At 42.9% G+C, this 20,652-nt stretch overlaps 1 protein-coding gene across 1 annotated transcript in view; it reads left to right on the forward strand.

The window, feature by feature from the left end:
- The window catches only part of DRD2 (dopamine receptor D2), a 376,262-nt gene extending 364,237 nt beyond the window's left edge, over positions 1–12,025 (forward strand). Inside the window, exons 7-8 of the mRNA XM_069742861.1 lie at positions 6,472–6,808; positions 9,216–12,025. Coding sequence (XP_069598962.1) covers positions 6,472–6,808; positions 9,216–9,409 — 531 coding nt within the window. The 3' untranslated portion in view covers positions 9,410–12,025. The remainder of the gene's footprint in view (positions 1–6,471; positions 6,809–9,215) is intronic.
- Positions 12,026–20,652: the final 8,627 nt, after the last annotated feature.

A 20,652-nucleotide genomic window follows, 5' to 3' on the forward strand; every position in this document is an offset into this window, starting at 1 on the left:
TAAATATATGATCACATTTTTTTTCTCAGTGAACAACCTTGTACACTTGGAATACTAAGCAACAAGTAGAATGAAGTGAATCTTGAAAAATTTTCTTTCACATTGAGTTTTCTAAAAGTCAAAACTGCTCAATTTGCTGCTTATTTTCATTGTGGAGAATTACGGTAATTCTCCAAAGATGAGCAAATATTCTCTCTTCTCCTTTGATTCATTGAGATGCAAGATAAGTGGAGAATTTCAAATCTATATAATAGATTTTACTTTATAAAATCACATATCATTAGCAAGATGATGATATCTTATCAGATGAGCAGAAAAGTCGAAAAGTCAAAGGGGCTTCATGAAAATTATCAATGCAACCCACAATTCTCATAAGTACCATAAACATCCATAATAATGTAAATAAATGTCTATCTATGTTCTTCCCCATTCTATACCCCCATTAAAGTAATTTACAGAAATTGCTGAGGAATGGATTGGCAACATTGTTCACCTTGTATGAAGATCGGTTGTAAACAGCTGCGATCTACTTTCCACAAGATTTGCCAAGAACTCTATTTTTTATGTTCTCATTCAACACATTACCACAATCTATAGCAATTTGCAACCAACATCTCAACCAATGTGTGACCCTATATAGGCACATAACATCTTCTTGAGCAGAGTTTAGTAAAGTAATTTTTTTTTTTTTCAAAGCTAGTCAACTTGCACCATACATCTTAGGATATGTTGAGCCAGGAGTAAAACGTAGAAAGGACTCCTCTGTAACTTGTAATTTGTCCATTACCTGGTGGTCCAATATACTATATAAAATGCTGCAATACTATCAGTAACCGATGGTTAATAGCATGATTCATAGAGCTCAACAAATCTGCCAAAATTCGAATTTGATAGTTTTGCTCGAAGTCGAGAATATTTGATTTGATGCATTGAATACTCTCCAAGATCTCTCCAGACTACAACTGGGTTCTCCTTTAGCTCTGTTCTACTCTTCAGTCTAAACTCTCCGCTGCTGGGTAGGTCTCACACTACAACATGACAGGCAGTTTTCCTTGATGTCATGATGCTTATGATGACATTGCTAAACCAAGAATCCGCAAAGACCCTAGTCCATGCCCTCATCATCTCCCGCCTTGACTACTGTAACCTCCTGCTCAGTGGCCTCCCCTCTAACACTCTTGCACCCCTCCAATCTATTCTAAACTCTGCTGCCCGACTAATCCACCTGTCCCCCCGCTATTCCCTGGCCTCTCCCCTCTGTCAATCCCTGCACTGGCTCCCCATCACCCAGAGACTCCAGTACAAATGCCTAACCATGACATACAAAGCCATCCACAACCTGTCTCCTCCATACATCTGTGACCTCGTCTCCCGGTACTCTCCTGCACGCAACCTCCGATCCTCACAAGATCTGCTTCTCTACTCCCCTCTTATCTCCTCTTCCCACAATCGCATACAAGATTTCTCTTGTGCATCCCCCATACTCTGGAATTCTCTACCACAACATATCAGACTCTCGCCTACCATCGAAACCTTCAAAAAGAACCTGAAGACCCACCTCTTCCGACAAGCCTACAACCTGCAGTAGCCACCGATCGACCAAACTGCTGCACGGCCAGCTCTACCCTCACCTACTGTATCCTCACCCATCCCTTGTAGATTGTGAGCCCTCGCGGGCAGTGTCCTCTCTCCTCCTGTACCAGTCGTGACTTGTATTGTTCAAGATTATTGTACTTGTTTTTATTATGTATACCCCTCCTCACATGTAAAGCGCCATGGAATAAATGGCGCTATAATAATAAATAATAATAATAATAATAACATTGCAGGAGATGTAGTCATTGTAGAAAGAGGACAGTGAGGACTGAAGGGAAGACCAGAGCCAGTAAGAGCAAGTGTAAAGCTGCAATGGTGGAATAGATGAGGGGAGAGATTAGTATTTAATTTTTATTTCTTAAAAGGAGATAATCAGAACTTGGTTAAAAAAAATGTGCCTAAGCGCTAACAGGCAGGTAGCTGTTGCTTATCTGCCTTTTGTACCGGCGCAGTTCTTCACCATCACAGACCACTCCTGCTGGTGACTCAACTGCCTCTGCTCATGTCATGGTGTTGACAGAGCGGCAGCTTCTTTTCCTGGCTGTTCTGTCCGCAGGGTGTGACTTCCGACTTCATGCACATTAACAGCTGCCTCTCCCAGTTAGGACACATCACCACAGGGACTCTAACGCCACGGACCCGCAGCTTGGACTGGGATCGCATCCCTACCTCATACGTCATCATACTCCTCTATATAGTGCCAGTAGCTCTTTCTAGGAGCTTCTACACAAAAAAAATTGTTTGTCTACTGCAGTGTCTCCTTCTTATAATTTACTGTACTACAAGCGAGGTTTGATAAAGACCCATTATGGGGTTGAAACGTTACCTCGACAACTTTACGCTACTACCTCGACACTCTTACGCTACTGTGGTGAACATAATAAAATTTCACTCATTTTTTTGCATTTGAAAATCTATACCTTGAGTGCGACTGTTTTTTACAAACCTCTCCCAGTTAGGAAGCGGGGATCCAGCAGTCAATCAGCATGATGTCGGCAGTCACGTGCTGTCAACAGAGGAGAGTAGAAAAGAAGCCACCGCTCTGTCAAGGAGACATCAGCAGAGGCGGCTGAATCGACGGTAGGAGCGGCCTGTAACCACTCTGTGCTGGCAAAGACCAGCTCCAGGCATTACAAGCTGGTAGGTTGCAACTACCTGACTGATAGTGTTTAGGATTTTTTTTTTTTTTTTTTTTTTTTTTTTTTACACAAAGTACCGGACCTAAAAGCAAATCAAACAATATGTCAGCTGGCCAGCTAACAATTGAATTGCAAAAAAAAAAAAATCAGATTATGGCAAAGCCATTTGTTTTGGCAAATTTAAAGTGAATTTCATTTGCGTCAAATCAAGTTGCTCCTCTGTAATGACCCTAACAGATATCACTGATATGACTGCTAGTGGATATTGTTTTAGCCCTGGTAGTTCTGTGACCAATTGTGGTTTATTGCCCTATGGCTTGTTAGTACAAAGGCGGAGTGCAGGTGGTCATTGGTCAATACTCTGGTCATCTGATGATGTGTTGTCATGGCTTGTCTTCATATGTCTCTTTGTTTTGTTATTTTGGGGTGGAAAATTATTTACAATTCTTTTTACATATGAAACTAATGATTCCAACTGTGTTTGTTGTATATCATCCAAAAAGTCCACTGCATACTAAAGCTGAATTTGTGAAGAAACCATTATAAGCTCAAACTTTGCATCTCTATTAGTCAACTCTTTCACCATGGTGTTCTCCTCCGCTTCTGTTCTCATGATTTCTATCATCTGACCCTTAGTTGTGTCTTCTTGTACTCAATTTTCACAAATGTGGAAAGTTTAGGGATACAAATTACTCCCAAAATCTCAATTATTCTAGAAAAAGACCTCGGTGAGCATTATCCTTCTGAATTGACTATGTAGCTCAGGCTGCCTTATAGACAGAACGAATCATGCTCCAGATCAATATTGCAATTCATTAACTGAAAAGTAAAAGTATTTATTGGGTTCTACTGATTATTCTTTAACCATATAGCATTATGAAAATTGGATTAAAAAAAATTTGGAGGATGCTCAGTTTAAAAAAAAAACGGAATCCGGCGCCGGAATCCAGCACCTTCCGGCTCCCATAGGCTTCCATTCTAGCAAAAGCCGGAAGTGCCGGATCCAGTGCTTCTGCCTTTTTCACCGGAGACAAAAAACGATACTATGTACATTTTTTCCAGACACCGGAAACGACCATTTTTGCCGGACGAAACGTAAGGTCATCCGGCGCAATCCAGTGCTAATACTAGTCTATGGGGAAAAAAACGGATCTGGGGGCATCTTTCTCTGGATCCAGGTTTTTTCAAAATTTGCCGTATTGAGCCTGACAGCGAAAGACGGATGCGTGAAAGAAGCCTAGCACTAAAGCAGTGAAGAGCAGATCACTGAAGCGAATACATATTGATAAGCACTCTACATTGAAATTGCAGTGTTGATATTTCAATCCAAATTATTTTCAGATGAAATACACATCAATAAAGTGGGTCACATTCTATCATCTGAGGTTTTCTGGCCGAGAGCCGAGCAATATCCTTAAATCTGTAGTCATCTCAGTCATGAACCTCATTATGGGAATTTGTCACACCTCTGGAATTACTCCACATTAATAATGTAGCTTTAGATTAGCTGTATATTATATACATGGAACCTGACAACATTAGATTATCACCATTATATATTTATGGTACTCATCAGCATTTCTAAATAACAATTTCCCATCAATTTGTAATAATTCCTAAGGAAAAAAAAGTAAATTATATATTTTTTTCTTTTATCTTTCTATTCTATAAACAAAATTTATCTGATAATTGTCAGAATTTGGGGTTTTGCATACAATAATAATCAATATTTTGTACAATTTTAGATAGTGGACATATTGTTCACCCTATAGTAATATATCTATTTATCAACCTACCTTCAATTATTTATATATCTATAGTATAAAAGACAGAAGGATGAATGCTCACGTCTTTGTAATTGAATTGTAGTTTCTCATTCAGTCTTATGGTGTATGATGTATGGCCCCATTGCCCCTGATGTAGAAGTTCCAGCATCATTGCTCCCAGTGTATAACATGGAGCCCCATTGCCCCCCAGTGTATATCATCCAGTCCCTTTGCCCCCAGTGTTTGAAATCCAGCCCCATTGACCCCCAATGTTTAACATCCGACCTCATTGCACCCTAGTGTATTATATCCTGCCACATTTCCCATGGTGTATAACGTCCAGCCCCATTGCTCCCTGGTGTACTATATCCCGTCCAGTCACCCTTCTGGTGTATAACATCCTTCCCTATTGCTCCCAGTGTATAACATCCAGCCCCACTGCTTCCAGTGTATAACATGGATCCTCATTGCCCCCCACCCCCCCCATTGTATATCATCCAGGTCCTTTTCCCCAGTATATAACATCCAGCACCATTGTACTCCAGTGTATAACATCCAGCCCCATTGCTCCTAGTGTATAACATGGATCCTCATTGCCACCCCCAGTGTATATCATCCAGGTCCTTTTCCCCAGTATATAACATCCAGCACCATTGTACTCCAGTGTATAACATCCAGCACCATTGGCTCCCAGTGTTTAAGATCCAGACCCATTGCCCCTAGTGTATAACATCTGGCCCCATTATCACCAGTGTATAAAATCCTGCCCCTCGCCCCCTGGTGTATAACATCCAGCTTCTGGCATCTGGTGTATAAACTCCGGCCTCTGACCCCCAAAGTGTAACTTCCTGCCCCCCCACCACACCATGTGCCTTTACTAACCTATGACAGAATGGCTTGTGGTGCAGAGCTCACTGATACCAACACAATCCTGTAAAATCGTTCATCCATCATAGCGCTGCAACTTGGCAGTACATAAGAAAATTCTCAAGGCTAGAAGTTCTAACGAACGCCCAATATTAGAACCAAAATGTTAATAACTATTTGGAATGCCATTAAAAATATTTTGTTTCATTCACTGCAATTTGAGTGACGAGTGCCTTATTTGCTTGGTAACAGGTTGGAACCCTACTCAAGCACCTCATCTAACCAGAAAGTGCCGTATATCGCTACCATGCAATATTAATGCACTGCAGGATGTAGCAGGCACCCATGATAAAAGCGGAGGCAACGCAGGTGTTTTTCACAGGATAAATTGTCTTTTTTTGGGGAACAAGGGGATTTTGCTGTATCTATGTGTAATATGCTATAACATTCCATGATGGAATTACCCCTTTGAATAAGGTCAAAGTTAATTAACAAATAATCACTGAATCACTTACTACATACTGTATATTTAGAGAATATGTCCAATGTGTTCAACTAGGAGCTCACAGTTTCTCAGCCAATGAGGGAAGAGCTCTTTCTTGATTGACAGTTTGGATCAGAAGACTCATTGCGCCAAAGGTTAAACCGTTCAATGCCCATTATTGCTACTTGAAGCAGCTTTTCCTCTGATGCATCGAAGTAGCACAGTGCCGCTGAAGCTGGCTTTAATCAGGAGCCAACAGTTCACTCCAGCTTTCCAGCCACCATCACAGCAGTACTTACAACATCTTTTGGAAAGAGTTTGTAATTGTAAGCAATGAGTATATTCCACCACTTCTGTCAGACTGATCTTAGGCAACAAGGCGTAAGCAATAAAACTAAACTACTCGTGAGAACAAAGAGGATTTTCAATAACAAGTAGATTGCAAAATTGCTTGACTTTTCATTGGCTGTCTACTAAAGATATTACCAAGTCATTGAGTGCTCTTCGGTCTATGTGGCATAACTGAATAATCCTAGGAACCACTTTACAACAGGATAAACCTCTGATCATTGTGTTCCATTTACTTTTCTTTGTTTTTGCATATTTCATTGTTACACAGGAAGCAGAAAACCATCCAGAAGAGATGGAGATGGAAATGATGTCAAGCACATCACCACCGGAAAAATCAAAGCACAAGTCAGCGTCCCCAAACCACCAACAACTGGCTGTGCCAGCACCCTCCAATCAGTTCAACACTTCTGTCCCTTCTCCAGCAGATAGTCCATGTAAGGCCGAAAAGAATGGTCATCCAAAAGACAGTGCTAAGCCAACTAAGGCTTTTGAAACTCAATCAATGCCTAACGGCAAAACAAGGACCTCTCTTAAGACTTTGAGCAAAAGAAAGATTTCACAACAAAAGGAGAAGAAAGCAACACAGATGTTAGCCATTGTACTTGGTGAGTATGACAAATGCCTACGGCGACAATATTCATGATGTAATTACATTTGCATTAAACAGGAATTACCAAAATGATATCTCTGGATTCTGGAGCCACACAATATGTCTGGCTTCTAAGATTCCACCAATCAAGTAGGCTTTCCTTCACGTGTACAATTGCCCTCAGGTCAGGGGCAGATGACTGTAGGTTCTCTCATCTGAAAGAATCTGGTCAATTATGCAAAGGACACTTTGATCAAACTCTGTTCAGAGTTGTATCAGAGTGAACTCCAATTTTCTTGGATGAGAAGAAGATGGAGAAAAAAAATTCTCCATCTTCTCCAATCTGTCAATGCGCTGAAATCGGACCACACTCGGATGTCATCCCGGTGCAGTCTGATGGTTTCCATGGACTCATTGACTTGCATGGCCAAGTGTGATCCAAATATTGCATCAAACGCGGCCATGCAACAACTCTTTCTTTGGATAGTCTCTGTCTAAGGAAACAAATTGGATATGTGCATGGCCCCCTAGACCAACATTGGTCCAAGTACGATCTTATGTTATGTCGTATTACACACAGACTGAAAATTAGCTTGCCCAAATTGAAACTTTGACTGTGTGTAGCATATATTTTGCAACATACCCTGTGGCCTCCTTGGAATTGATCCTGATGGTATTCATCCATTTTGTTTCCAATTTTATATGAACACAAAATTTCCACCATTATATGGGAATTTCCCTTTAGAAAACAATTTTAGAGGTTACAGATAAGCACCGCTCCACTGCTTTCTAATAAGACCAGTGCCGATGACATGGAAGTGGTGTGCTTCAGTGCTAGTAAATTGTAGGACAGTGGAGTAGAAATGGGGTGTCTGACTTTTAAGAAGTCACTCCATAAAAAAGTCAAAGATTCCAGCAAGCAATCCGCAACCAAAATAAAAACTCAAATAAAAATAACGAGGAATGCTGTCAGGATTATTCATGACAAGGCCATTTTTAACGACTATATAGTTTCAATTTATAGTCTACATTTCAGCTTAGACTGAAGTTTTGATTTAAGTAGGTCATCAGACAAGGTGACTGGCAGTCCTGTGTAGGACACACGTCCATATTGACCAAGGAACCCACTCGATAATATATGTAGCAAACAAAAAACTGTAGACAGTGTCCAGTCCAAGGTGAAATAAAAAAAGTTGACATTTTATTCCACCATAGCAAATATAAATTCCACATTTCCACTACAAGTGGGTCTTTCTCCCCACTTGTGGTCGAAACTTTGTATTTATATTTTCTAATGGTGGAATAAAATTTCAGTAGTGATGAGCGAATATACTCGTTACTCGAGATTTCCCTAGCACGCTTGGGTGTCCTCTGAGTATTTTTTAGCGCTCGGAGATTTAGTTTTCATCGAATGATTTACAGCTATTAGCCAGGCTGAGTACATGTGGGGGTTGCCTGGTTGCTAGGGAATCCCCACATGTAATCAAGCAGGCTAGTAGCTGTAAATCATCCAGCTGCGACGAAGAAAACCAAATCTCCGGGCACTAAAAAATACTCAGAAGTCACCGAGCATGCTCGGGAAATCTCGAGTAATGAGTATATTCGCTCATCACTAAACTTCAGCTTTTTTTATTTCACCTTGGACTGGACACTGTCTACACTTTTTTCATTTTCTTGATTTAAGGAGGTGTCATTGATTGAGGTCTCACCACAGGGACCGACTTTGAGTCTATAGGAAAATCCAACTCTATTCATAGAAAAGAAAGATGCAACAAATAACAGTAATGGTGTTCTTCACACTAGGCCAATCCCTTATTAATGACTCCTCCACGAGGGAAAGAACCACTTTTTCCACTCAGACAGAGTTGTAAAGGCTGTAGACTATAAGCAGCTACAGATTGGCTGCAGCATTCATGTGATATTGTTTATGTCAGGAAACCAGTAGGGGACTCACATTTGAGAGCAGCAAAGCAGCGCCTGTCCAGAAGTTCAGTATACATTATCTTTTACTAATAAGTCATTGCACAATAATGGAAAACCATTTTAAACTCTGAGCCATTTTTTTTTTCACTTTTCACCCTCAAATTCATTATGAAATCTGATAGTTAAATGTTGATGACTACATTAAAACTGATCAATATTTTTTTTCTAATTTTTCATTTTTAAAATGGAACCAGTCAAGAAATTTGCATTGCCTTAACTATAAGTAGAATGAAACAACCACCGATTGTCAGATTACAAAAAAACTATTTTTTTTAGTCTAAAAGTCGAGATGTTTCAGAGAAAATATTGAAGGGTTGTAAAGGGAGTTTTTCAAAATTTTTGCACCAATTTTGTCAGCAGATTTTAATATAGAATTAAAGGTGTTTTGTACATTTTGACCCAATGAATTCCTAATGATATAATATGTTGTGTTTACTCAGGAGTCTTCATTGTCTGTTGGTTTCCTTTCTTCATAACCCACATCCTAAATATGCATTGCAACTGCACAATTCCACCAGCCTTGTACAGTGCATTCACTTGGCTTGGATATGTCAACAGCGCGGTCAACCCTATTATATATACGACATTTAATGTGGAATTCAGAAAGGCCTTTATAAAAATACTTCACTGCTAGAAGATGTGTCGGATGTTTAACCATGGGCGACTATTACAGAAGTGGGAAAGTTAAGGGAACCTTGCTGTCTTCATTGATGGAACCGGTTTCCCACTTACTGCTCTTATGCCATAAACTTCATGCCTATGCTTCGCGAGTTGGAGGCAGGAAATAGTTCTACTTCTGTAGACATGCATTGAGTTTTCGACAATGGATCTTTAATGAACTGTATGTTGCCAAGACAGCTGTGGGAAACGGCAAAATGAGCCTTAAGAGTACTAGACATTGCCTTCTCAACTGCAATCAAGAGACAGAAGAAGGGACGGATTCAGCCATTATCAGGACACGTGCAAATGTCATTGTAGTCTCACCAAAGACCAAAGTCATTTTGTTCAATCTGATCTTTGCAATAGAAGAAAGCTGCCATTTGCTAAGCAACACTTGGAATCAGGGAAATGGGGCTTTTTCCTTCATTAAGAACTACACATGGTTCCGTAGGTTTATGGACACTTTCAGCTTTTAGAATAACATGGCAATCAATGTAACAAGGAGAGCAATGCCAGTATTACATTGCGGATACAAAACTGTAAATAAAGAATGATCCGAAAAGAAGCCCAAAGCCAAAAAATAAGAATATAAATATAAAATGTGTCTTGCATGGTGTGTGTAACATTAATAGTACATCATAATATCACACCATGACCCAACGAAAAAAAACAATGAACTCGTTTAGCAATTGTCTGCTGTCTTTCTGATTGTCACTTCCACTGCTGCCAGACCTCCAGCATGCAGTGCAGAAAAAAAAAAATTCATTCGAATTTACATGGTAATAAAAAAACACAACAAAATGTATGACATTGTGAGTATACGATATTAGTGCAAATAACATTATGCCTTTGGCTTGTGCTTGTCGCCAGTAAAACTGGGTCGAAATGTCTGTGCGCCAGCTGACCACTTAGTACATCGTGAAAACTGCATCACTTCATCCAGATAATATGACAATTGCTTTTCCAATGACTTGTAAATGTAATACATTTGGAAAAAGAATCGCATTGAGCATGGTACATTGACGACATTGCTTTGCACAATGGGACATCCCATATACACCTGTTCATTAATACACAACTTGTGAATTGAGCCCTTTATAAAAAGAAGCAAAATGGGTAATGAGGAAAAGGAGAATGTGGACGTTGCTTTGTCCAGTGGTATCAACAGATGCAGGTGCCACATATAGATGCAGCCGCAGCCAACATGTCTGCCTTATGCTATGATGATGGATGGAGTAGCGTGTCAATGGTATTTCACATTAATGGGGACACCCATTTTACCCAATTAGTGGAGCGCGATGGTACGCTACGTAGGAAGTTGTCAGCTGCTTCATTTGTGTGTTGCCTTTATTTGCTCAATGTAGAGTGATGTCAGTGGTAGACATGAGCGGATAACTTTGCGCAACCAATGTCCATGGCCCAGGTCAGTGGTCATGAGTTGCTCAAATTTCCTAACTTTTTGGTATCCCGTGCTTATCTTATGATCACAAATGTCTTATGATCCCAACGAACAGATGATGTCACGCCAACCAAAAGCCGCACCGAAGAACTAGGAACGTCAGGAAATTTGTGCAGCTCCCGTCCATAGAGAGAGAACACTGACCTGGACTGTGGACAAAGGCTGAACTAATCAATCCGCTCATCTTTACCCAGTGGAAAAGACGGCTACTTATAAAGAATGAATCTTTCCAAACATATCAATGTCTGTTTATTCAAATGCAATAGCGTAAAATCAATTTTTCATTCCACACTCTGTATGCTAATTGCCAAGGAAGAGTCAAGGGGGCATTTACGCGGTAAAGAAGAGTCATACTGTCTGAAGTCTATCCCAGATATTTTTGCCGTTACCAATGATGTGGTCTGTCGTCATAAATAAGCTAAAAGGAGATAAAAAAAAAAACCATGTAAAAGAGTGAAAACTTTCCCTTTGGACAATAAGAATGAATTCACTACCGGATTCTCTCAACAGACAGAGCAACATGGAGACCATAGAATGCAAACCGAGCAAACTTTTTGATGAAGAAACCCAATTATCAAAATTATTTTTAGACAAAAATACATGTATATAAATAAGAAAAAAAATATTCTCGTTAAGAGTGTCAATAGCATTTTAAGGGATGGAGTTGGACATTGGACAGAATAATTCTTCCATTCAGAGTGAACGCCCACTTGACTGTTCACAGATCATATTACCGTACAATGGTACAGAGTCTTAAAAAAGATTAGTTTTCTGCATCTGAAAAAATAGACAGGAGCACATTTAAATAGATAATTGGGTCATTTAATAACATATGGTGGGCAGTTAAATGGCCTGAGAAGTTCCCTTTAGGAAATCGCTGTATTCTGTATGAAGTCCCCTAATACAGACATTGACCATCGTTTAAAAATTCACATAGTCAGACTGGTAATTTAGCGCCACAACCATACCAGAATGATTTACCGTGCACTCCTATAAATGATCGATTGTATTACACAGACATTTTAAGAAGCCAATGAGTCATGAATTTATATTTAAAGCGGAACGCTAATTACAATTGACAGTAAGATTAATGAAGCAAGAAAATATGCTCCAATAAAATGATGAAAGTTCTATTTGTTATATTTTTTATTTCCGATCTCAGGTCGGAGTACAAATTTTGACATTATTATTGCTCTGTTATTTTTTTTTTTATTACTTATTTGTTTCAAGGACGATGCATTCACCTGTGTTCATTATCAAACCTTCCCAAGTAATGCACTTTAAATAACTTGCCGAGAAGAAAAGAACGGGAAGAGGAACAACATCTGCCACATTCCAATAGTCAATATATGTTCAGTGTTTTTATGACGCAACCTTCAATATCCCTACAACCTTGGGTATAGTGTTTATGCCGGACTGGAGTTTAATTGGAGTTTGTCCCCCCAAAAAAATGTAAGTTTGGAAAAATTGCTAATTGGTAATAAAATATAAAACATAATGTACCGTATAGAATTTACTATCTTGAGTGGATACTGTATGGGTGATTCAGGGGTGCAGCTGTATGGGAGGCGGGAACCACAAAGTGCCTTCCCACATAAAATACACTGATAAGAAGCAAATGGAGGTGGGAAATCTGTCACAGAATTTTAATTAAGGCCCAGGGTTTCATGTTACATGTTTGATTTGATTATTCCTATAGGAATTGATAACATTCAGTCACGGCCAAAAGTGTTGACACCCTTAAAATTGTTCCAGAAAATGAAGTATTTCTCCCAGAAAATTATTGTCATTACACATATTTTGTTATACACGTTTATTTCAATTGTGTGTATTGGTACAACACTTGGGATGAGGGGGCCATGCATACCGGGATAGCGATAAGGGGGCCATGCATACCAGGGTAAGGATGAGAGGGCCATGTGTATCAGGATGGGGATGAGGGGACATTATATACTAGGATAGGGGATATTCAGTAAAGAATTGGCTTTTCATTTTTTTTCCTAATTTCCTCCTCTAAAACCTAGGTGCGTCTTATTGTCCGCTGCGTCTTATAGTCCAAAAATATGGTATTTTACTCACTGTATGTTGAAAAACAAACAGTTCAGTCTACAAAACTTGCTAGATAAAAACAGGTTAGCCCACAAACTGGAAAAATCACATCCCTGAAGTATTACACATCATTACTTTAACTATATCTATGTGGAAACCACGACTCTTCGGTTTAACGTTCACCCCTTTTAGCCTCATTACTCACTTCTTAGCAATTTTGGCCTTTTCTTTTTCTGGGGGAAAGCAGCAGCTTGCCTCATGTGAGCAGGGAGCAGTAGACTTTCCCAAGAATGCATTGAGATCAGATTCTGCGAGCGCCATGTTTCCAGTCTTCCAACTCTAACCTTCAGAAAATATAATCCCTTACACACAACGGTAGTGGAGTCTTGTTTGCTTTTCAAATACCTCTGTTCTCTCAATACCACATATTATTGATCTCTTCAATTTCAGACTACTACACACTAGAGTTGAGCGACCTTGACCTTTTTAGAGTCGAGCCGGGTTTCGCGAAACCCGACTATCTCAAAAGTCGGGTCGAGTGAAATCGGCCGATTATGACGTAAAGTCGGGATCGACCGAAACACGAAACCCAATGCAAGTCAATGGGGAAGCATAGTCGGCAGTGAGTGGGGGCCAGGAAAACACCTAGAGTGCCCATTTTAATGTCAAAACCATCCATTCTTCTTAATGAAGCTTGTCAAGCATAATTTTCCTTATAATAATTGGAAGGCATTTGAAATTGGGGGTCATTTGGCTAAAGTTGTGGTGGGTAGGGCTGGTTCAAGTAATTAGTGGGCCCAGGAAATCTGGACCACGTCACGGCAGTGGAGCAGGGAGAGGTAAGTATTTCAACTTTGCAAGTGCTGTGAACCTGAGCAAGCAGGGGGGGCCCACTCGTTGGCACTGGCACAGGGCCCCTCAAAGTACAGCGGTGTGTTTGCACGGCGGGGGTGCCTCCCACCGGCAGCAACACTTTTGCGTACTATGAGAGGCCCTGTGCCAGTGACGTCGCCAACTAGTATTCCTCCCCCCACCTGATGAAGGAACCTGCACTTTCATCTGCACCTTCCTCTTTGTCCCCGTGTAAGGTGGTATGGTATGCGGGAAGAGCAACCTGACTTTCAGCAGGGTCACAATGTTGTTGTGTAGCGTGCATGGGGAATGTTGCGTTATGGGTCAATGTACCAGCAGACTCATCTATCACTGGCTGGGCAATGGGCAGGATGAGGAGGAAACACAGATATAGGCCCAAATAATAAAGTGGGCTAAATGCAGTTCAAAATTGGTAACACAGAAATAACCAGGGGGCATTGCAGTGGAGGACAACTGGAATGAGAGGCTGACACAGAGAGTAGGCCCAAATCAGTAAGTAGTCGAAATGCAGTTCAAAATTGGCAACCGTAGTAAACAGGCGGCACAGCTTTGTTCAGTGGAGGAGAACAGCAAGGAGTGGCAGACACCGATAGTAGGCCCCAACCCAACTAGTAGGCCAAATGCAGTCTAACATTAACAACTACTTAACGAGCGCCTGAAAACGGAATTTCAGGACAGGAAACCAGGAGAACAGCAAGGAGTGGCAGACACCGATAGTAGGCCCCAAACCAACTAGTACGCCAAATGCAGTTGTTCCATTTAACCACAATTTAACGAGAGCCTGAAGATAGAAGCTCAGGAAAGGCAACCTGGAGAACACCTTGGAGTGGAACACCATCTCTCTCCACCCCATACCCATTTTGTAGGCCTAATGCTGTGTAGTTTTCTACAACTACTAAACGAGAGTCGGAAGACCGAAGCAATGGCAAGGCAACCTGGGGAACACCTTGGAGTGTAACACACCATCTCTCTCCACCCGATACCCATTTTGTAGGCCTAATGCAGTGTAGTTTTCTACAACTACTAAACGAGAGTCGGAAGATCGAAGCAATGGCGAGGAAACCTGGGGAACACCTTGGAGTGTAACACACCATCTCTCTCCACCCGATACCCATTTTGTAGGCCTAATGCAGTGTAGTTTTCTACAACTACTAAACGAGAGTCGGAAGACCGAAGCAATGGCAAGGAAACCTGGGGAACACCTTGGAGTGTAACACACCATCTCTCTCCACCCGATACCCATTTTGTAGGCCTAATGCAGTGTAGTTTTCTACAACTACTAAACGAGAGTCGGAAGACCGAAGCAATGGCAAGGCAACCTGGGGAACACCTTGGAGTGTAACACACCATCTCTCTCCACCCCATACCCAATTTGTAGGCCTAATGCAGCCTACTTTCCGACAACTACTAAACGAGAGCATGAAGATCGAAGCTCAGGAAAGGCAACCTGGGGAACACCTTGGAGTGTAACACACCCTCTCTCTACACCACGGAAGGGCTGATTCTTAGGAAGGAAGGCTGTCGGAAAGAAGCAGGGCGCGTCCGAGGGTGATTATATTCTTATTAGGTATATACTCACCCTCGGACGCGCACTGCTTCTTTATTTGTAATGAATGTTTATTTGCAATGTGGTTTTGACTTACTCTATTTTTTTGGTAAATAATGATTTTATTATTTTCATTGTTTTGCATCTTCTTGGCAATAATATAAAGAAGACACGACAGGACAACACTCGGTGGATGCCATATCTGTGTTTTAAATTGAAAAAACCTTTCAGTTAACTACTTGCAGGAGAAAGTTATTGTAGCTGGTGGCCATTTTTAGTACTGTACCAGATTTTTGTTGTATGTGTTTGTTTTTAATGTTAAAATGTCTGCATTTGATATCTCTCCAGTATTTTCTTTTTTATAAGCAAAATACTTATTTTTATATTTTCTGATGTTGGTTCCAGGGGTACACGGGCAGCAGTAGACAGGTCAGTGGAGGCCTAGTGGAAGGAGGGACCGCAGACAGGCTTCGAAGCCCTAACATAATAAATTGGGCTGGCTGTAGGCAATTTAAAATTGGTTCCAGGGGAACCCGGGCAGCAGTAGACAGGTCAGTGGAGGCCTAGTGGAAGGAGGGACCGCAGACAGGCTTCGAAGCCCTAACATAATAAATTGGCCTGGCTGTAGGCAATTTACAATTGGTTCCAGGGGAACACGGGCGGCAGTAGACAGGTCAGTGGAGGCCTAGTGGAAGGAGGGACCGCAGACAGGCTTCGAAGCCCTAACATAATAAATTGGGCTGGCTGTAGGCAATTTAAAATTGGTTCCAGGGGAACACGGGCGGCAGTAGACAGGTCAGTGGAGGCCTAGTGGAAGGAGGGACCACAGACAGGCTTCGAAGCCCTAACATAATAAATTGGCCTGGCTGTAGGCAATTTACAATTGGTTCCAGGGGAACCCGGGCAGCAGTAGACAGGTCAGTGGAGGCTTAGTGGAAGGAGGGACCGCAGACAGGCTTCGAAGCCCTAACATAATAAATTGGGCGGGCTGTAGGCAATTTAAAATTGGTTCCAGGGGAACCCGGGCAGCAGTAGACAGGTCAGTGGAGGCCTAGTGGAAGGAGGGACCGCAGACAGGCTTCGAAGCCCTAACATAATAAATTGGGCTGGCTGTAGGCAATTTAAAATTGGTTCCAGGGGAACCCGGGCAGCAGTAGACAGGTCAGTGGAGGCCTAGTGGAAGGAGGGACCGCAGACAGGCTTCGAAGCCCTAACATAATAAATTGGGCTGGCTGTAGGCAATTTAAAATTGGTTCCAGGGGAACCCGGGCAGCAGTAGACAGGTCAGTGGAGGCCTAGTGGAAGGAGTGACCGCAGACAGGCTTCGAAGGCCTAACATAAGAAAAATGTCAATACAATGGTATTGACAGTGCCAGGCATTGAAGGATGTCAGCGCATAGACTAAACATTGGTGGAGCTGTGAGAGAAAATTTTGCAAGTGGTAGAGCACTGTTTGACCTGGGGGGGGGGGACTGTCTTGTGGCCGGCGGTACAGGCCCAGGGCCCCTCATATTACAACGGTGTGTCTGACGTTGGGTGCGCACCACCACCGCCAGACACTTTATTGTACTATGAGGGACCTAGTGGCAGTGCCGTCGACCAAAAGCGGGCACACCCACCTCTTCAGACAAACAGTACTCTCACGGGTGCTGGCGCCAAGTGGCGATACCACGGCCCCGTGTGGGGACTTTGGCTATTTAGGGAGGTGTTAACATGTCGGATGCTGGACAATCAGGTGCTGCAAATTACGAGATTGGAAAAGTCGTTCAGAATAGTCCACAGGCAAGACCTTTACATAGGAAAGCTAGGTGTCAGCCGGGTAAGGTGGGGCAAAAGATTTCGAAATCCAGTTGTGGTTCATTTTAATGAAGGTTAGATCATCTACATTTTGGGTAGCCAGACGAGTCCTTTTTTCTGTTAGTATTGAACCTGCAGCACTGAATACTCTTTCTGATAGGACACTAGCTGCCGGGCAAGCAAGCTCCTGCAATGCATATTCTGCCAATTCTGGCCAGGTGTCTAATTTTGATGCCCAGTAATCAAATGGGAATGACGGTTGAGGGAGAACGTCGATAAGGGATGAAAAATAGTTAGTAACCATACTGGACAAATGTTGTCTCCTGTCACTTTGAATTGATGCTGCAGTACCTGTCCTGTCTGCGGTCATAGCAAAATCACTCCACAACCTGGTCAGAAAACCCCTCTGGCCAACGACACTTCTGATTTCTGCCCCTCTAACACCTCTGGTCTGCTGGCCCCTGCAGCTCGTGTTAGAACGATCACGGGCGCTGTGTGCAGGGAATGCCAGAAGCAAACGGTCAACAAGAGTTGATTGTTTGGTTGCTAATATTAGTTCCAAGTTCTCATGTGGCATTATATTTTGCAATTTGCCTTTATAGCGAGGATCAAGGAGGCAGGCCAACCAGTAATCGTCATCGTTCATCATTTTTGTTATGCGTGTGTCCCTTTTGAGGATACGTAAGGCATAATCCGCCATGAGGGCCAAAGTTCCAGTTCTCAAATCTGTGGTTGTGCTTGGTTGAGGGGCAGTTTCAGGCAAATCCACGTCACTTGTGTCCCTCCAAAAACCAGAACCCGGCCTTGCCGCGCCAACAATTTCCACTGGCCCCGGAAAAGCTTCCTCATTAAAAATATAATCATCCCCATCATCCTCCTCGTCCTCCTCCTCCTCTTCGCCCGCTACCTCGTCCTGTACACTGCCCTGGCCAGACAATGGCTGACTGTCATCAAGGCTTTCCTCTTCCTCAGCTGCAGACGCCTGATCCTTTATGTGCGTCAAACTTTGCATCAGCAGACGCATTAGGGGGATGCTCATGCTTATTATGGCGTTGTCTGCACTAACCAGCCGTGTGCATTCCTCAAAACACTGAAGGACTTGACACATGTCTTGAATCTTCGACCACTGCACACCTGACAACTCCATGTCTGCCATCCTACTGCCTGCCCGTGTATGTGTATCCTCCCCCAAAAACATAACAGCCCGCCTCTGTTCACACAGTCTCTGAAGCATGTGCAGTGTTGAGTTCCACCCTGCTGCAACGTCTATGATTAGGCAATGCTGGGGAAGGTTCAAAGAACGCTGATAGGTCTGCATACGGCTGGAGTGTACGGGCGAACGGCGGATATGTGAGCAAAGTCCACGCACTTTGAGGAGCAGGTCGGATAACCCCGGATAACTTTTCAGGAAGCACTGCACCACCAGGTTTAAGGTGTGAGCCAGGCAAGGAATGTGTTTCAGTTGGGAAATGGAGATGGCAGCCATGAAATTCCTTCCGTTATCACTCACTACCTTGCCTGCCTCAAGATCTACAGTGCCCAGCCACGACTGCGTTTCTTTCTGCAAGAACTCGGACAGAACTTCAGCGGTGTGTCTGTTGTCGCCCAAACACTTCATAGCCAATACAGCCTGCTGACATTTGCCAGTAGCTGCCCCATAATGGGAGACCTGGTGTGCAACAGTGGCAGCTGCGGATGGAGTGGTTGTGCGACTGCGGTCTGTGGACGAGGTCTCGCTTCTGCAGGAGGACGAGGAGGAGGAGGAGGGGGTGCGAATGGCTACAGCCAACTGTTTCCTAGACCGTGGGCTAGGCAGAACTGTCCCAAACTTGCTGTCCCCTGTGGACCCTGCATCCACCACATTTACCCAGTGTGCCGTGATGGACACGTAACGTCCCTGGCCATGCCTACTGGTCCATGCATCTGTTGTCAGGTGCACCTTTGTGCTCACAGATTGCCTGAGTGCATGGACGATGCGCTCTTTAACATGCTGGTGGAGGGCTGGGATGGCTTTTCTGGAAAAAAAGTGTCGACTGGGTAGCTCGTAGAGTGGTACAGCGTAGTCCATCAGGGCTTTGAAAGCTTCGCTTTCAACTAACCGGTAGGGCATCATCTCTAACGAGATTAGTCTAGCTATGTGGGTGTTCAAACCCTGTGTACGCGGATGCGAGGCTAAGTACTTCCTTTTTCTAACCATAGTCTCATGTAGGGTGAGCTGGACTGGAGAGCTGGAGATCGTGGAACTAGCGGGGGTGCCGGTGGACATGGCAGACTGAGAGACGGTGGGAGATGGTATTGTTGCCGCCGGTGCCCTAGATGCAGTGTTTCCTACTACGAAACTGGTGATTCCCTGACCCTGACGGCTTTGGCCTGGCAAAGAAACCTGCACAGATACTGCAGGTGGTGCAGAAAATGGTGGCCCTACACTGCCGGAAGGGATGTTGCGTTGATGACTAGCTTCATTGGCCGAGGGTGCTACAACCTTAAGGGACGTTTGGTAGTTAGTCTGTTGTGAATTCTGTGGCTGAATTCACTCCTGTGGTCACAAGTGGTACTACAGCTTCTGAGCTTCCTCCCTCAGGTGTTCTGGTGAGCTCGTTAACTGCTTCATTACTTAACTCCGCCTGATGCTGCTATCCTTGCTCCTTGTCAATGTTTCAGTGTTGGATCTGAGCTTCTCCTGATTGTTCCTGTGACCTGCTGCTCTGTATAGCTAAGTGCTTTTTGCTTTTTTGTTGCTTTTTTTTCTGTCCAGCTTGTCTTTTGTTTTGCTGGAAGCTCTGAGACGCAAAGGGTGTACCGCCGTGCCGTTAGTTCGGCACGGTGGGTTTTTTTTTGCCCCCTTTGCGTGGTTTTGCTTTAGGGTTTTTTGTAGACTGCAAAGTTCGCTTTACTGTCCTCGCTCTGTCCTAGAATATCGGGCCCCACTTTGCTGAATCTATTTCATCCCTACGTTTTGTCTTTTCATCTTACTCACAGTCATTATATGTGGGGGGCTGCCTTTTCCTTTGGGGAATTTCTCTGGGGCAAGTCAGGCCTATTTTTCTATCTTCAGGCTAGCTAGTTTCTTAGGCTGTGCCGAGTTGCCTAGGTAGTTGTTAGGCGCAATCCACAGCCGCTTTTAGTTGTGTTTAGGATAGGATCAGGTGTGCAGTCTACAGAGTTTCCACGTCTCAGAGCTCGTTCTTGTATTTTTGGGTATTTGTCAGATCACTGTGTGCGCTCTGATCGCTAAGCACACTGTGTTTCTGGATTGCCTTCATAACACCTGTCATTAGCAAACATAACATTAGTCCAAGCTTGCAAATGCATGGTGGTTAAATGTCTATGCATGCAACTTGTATTGAGACTTTTCAGATTCTGCCCTCTGCTTAAGGTAGTTGAACATTTTTGACAGATTACTTTGTGCTGATCAATTGGATGTTGTTTAAAAAAATGCCAGACTGCACTCTTTCTAGCATCGGATACCTTTTCAGGCATTGCAGACTGAGCT

The sequence above is a fragment of the Ranitomeya imitator genome, chromosome 10 (assembly GCF_032444005.1).
Source record: "Ranitomeya imitator isolate aRanImi1 chromosome 10, aRanImi1.pri, whole genome shotgun sequence".
Taxonomy (NCBI): Eukaryota; Metazoa; Chordata; class Amphibia; order Anura; family Dendrobatidae; genus Ranitomeya; species Ranitomeya imitator.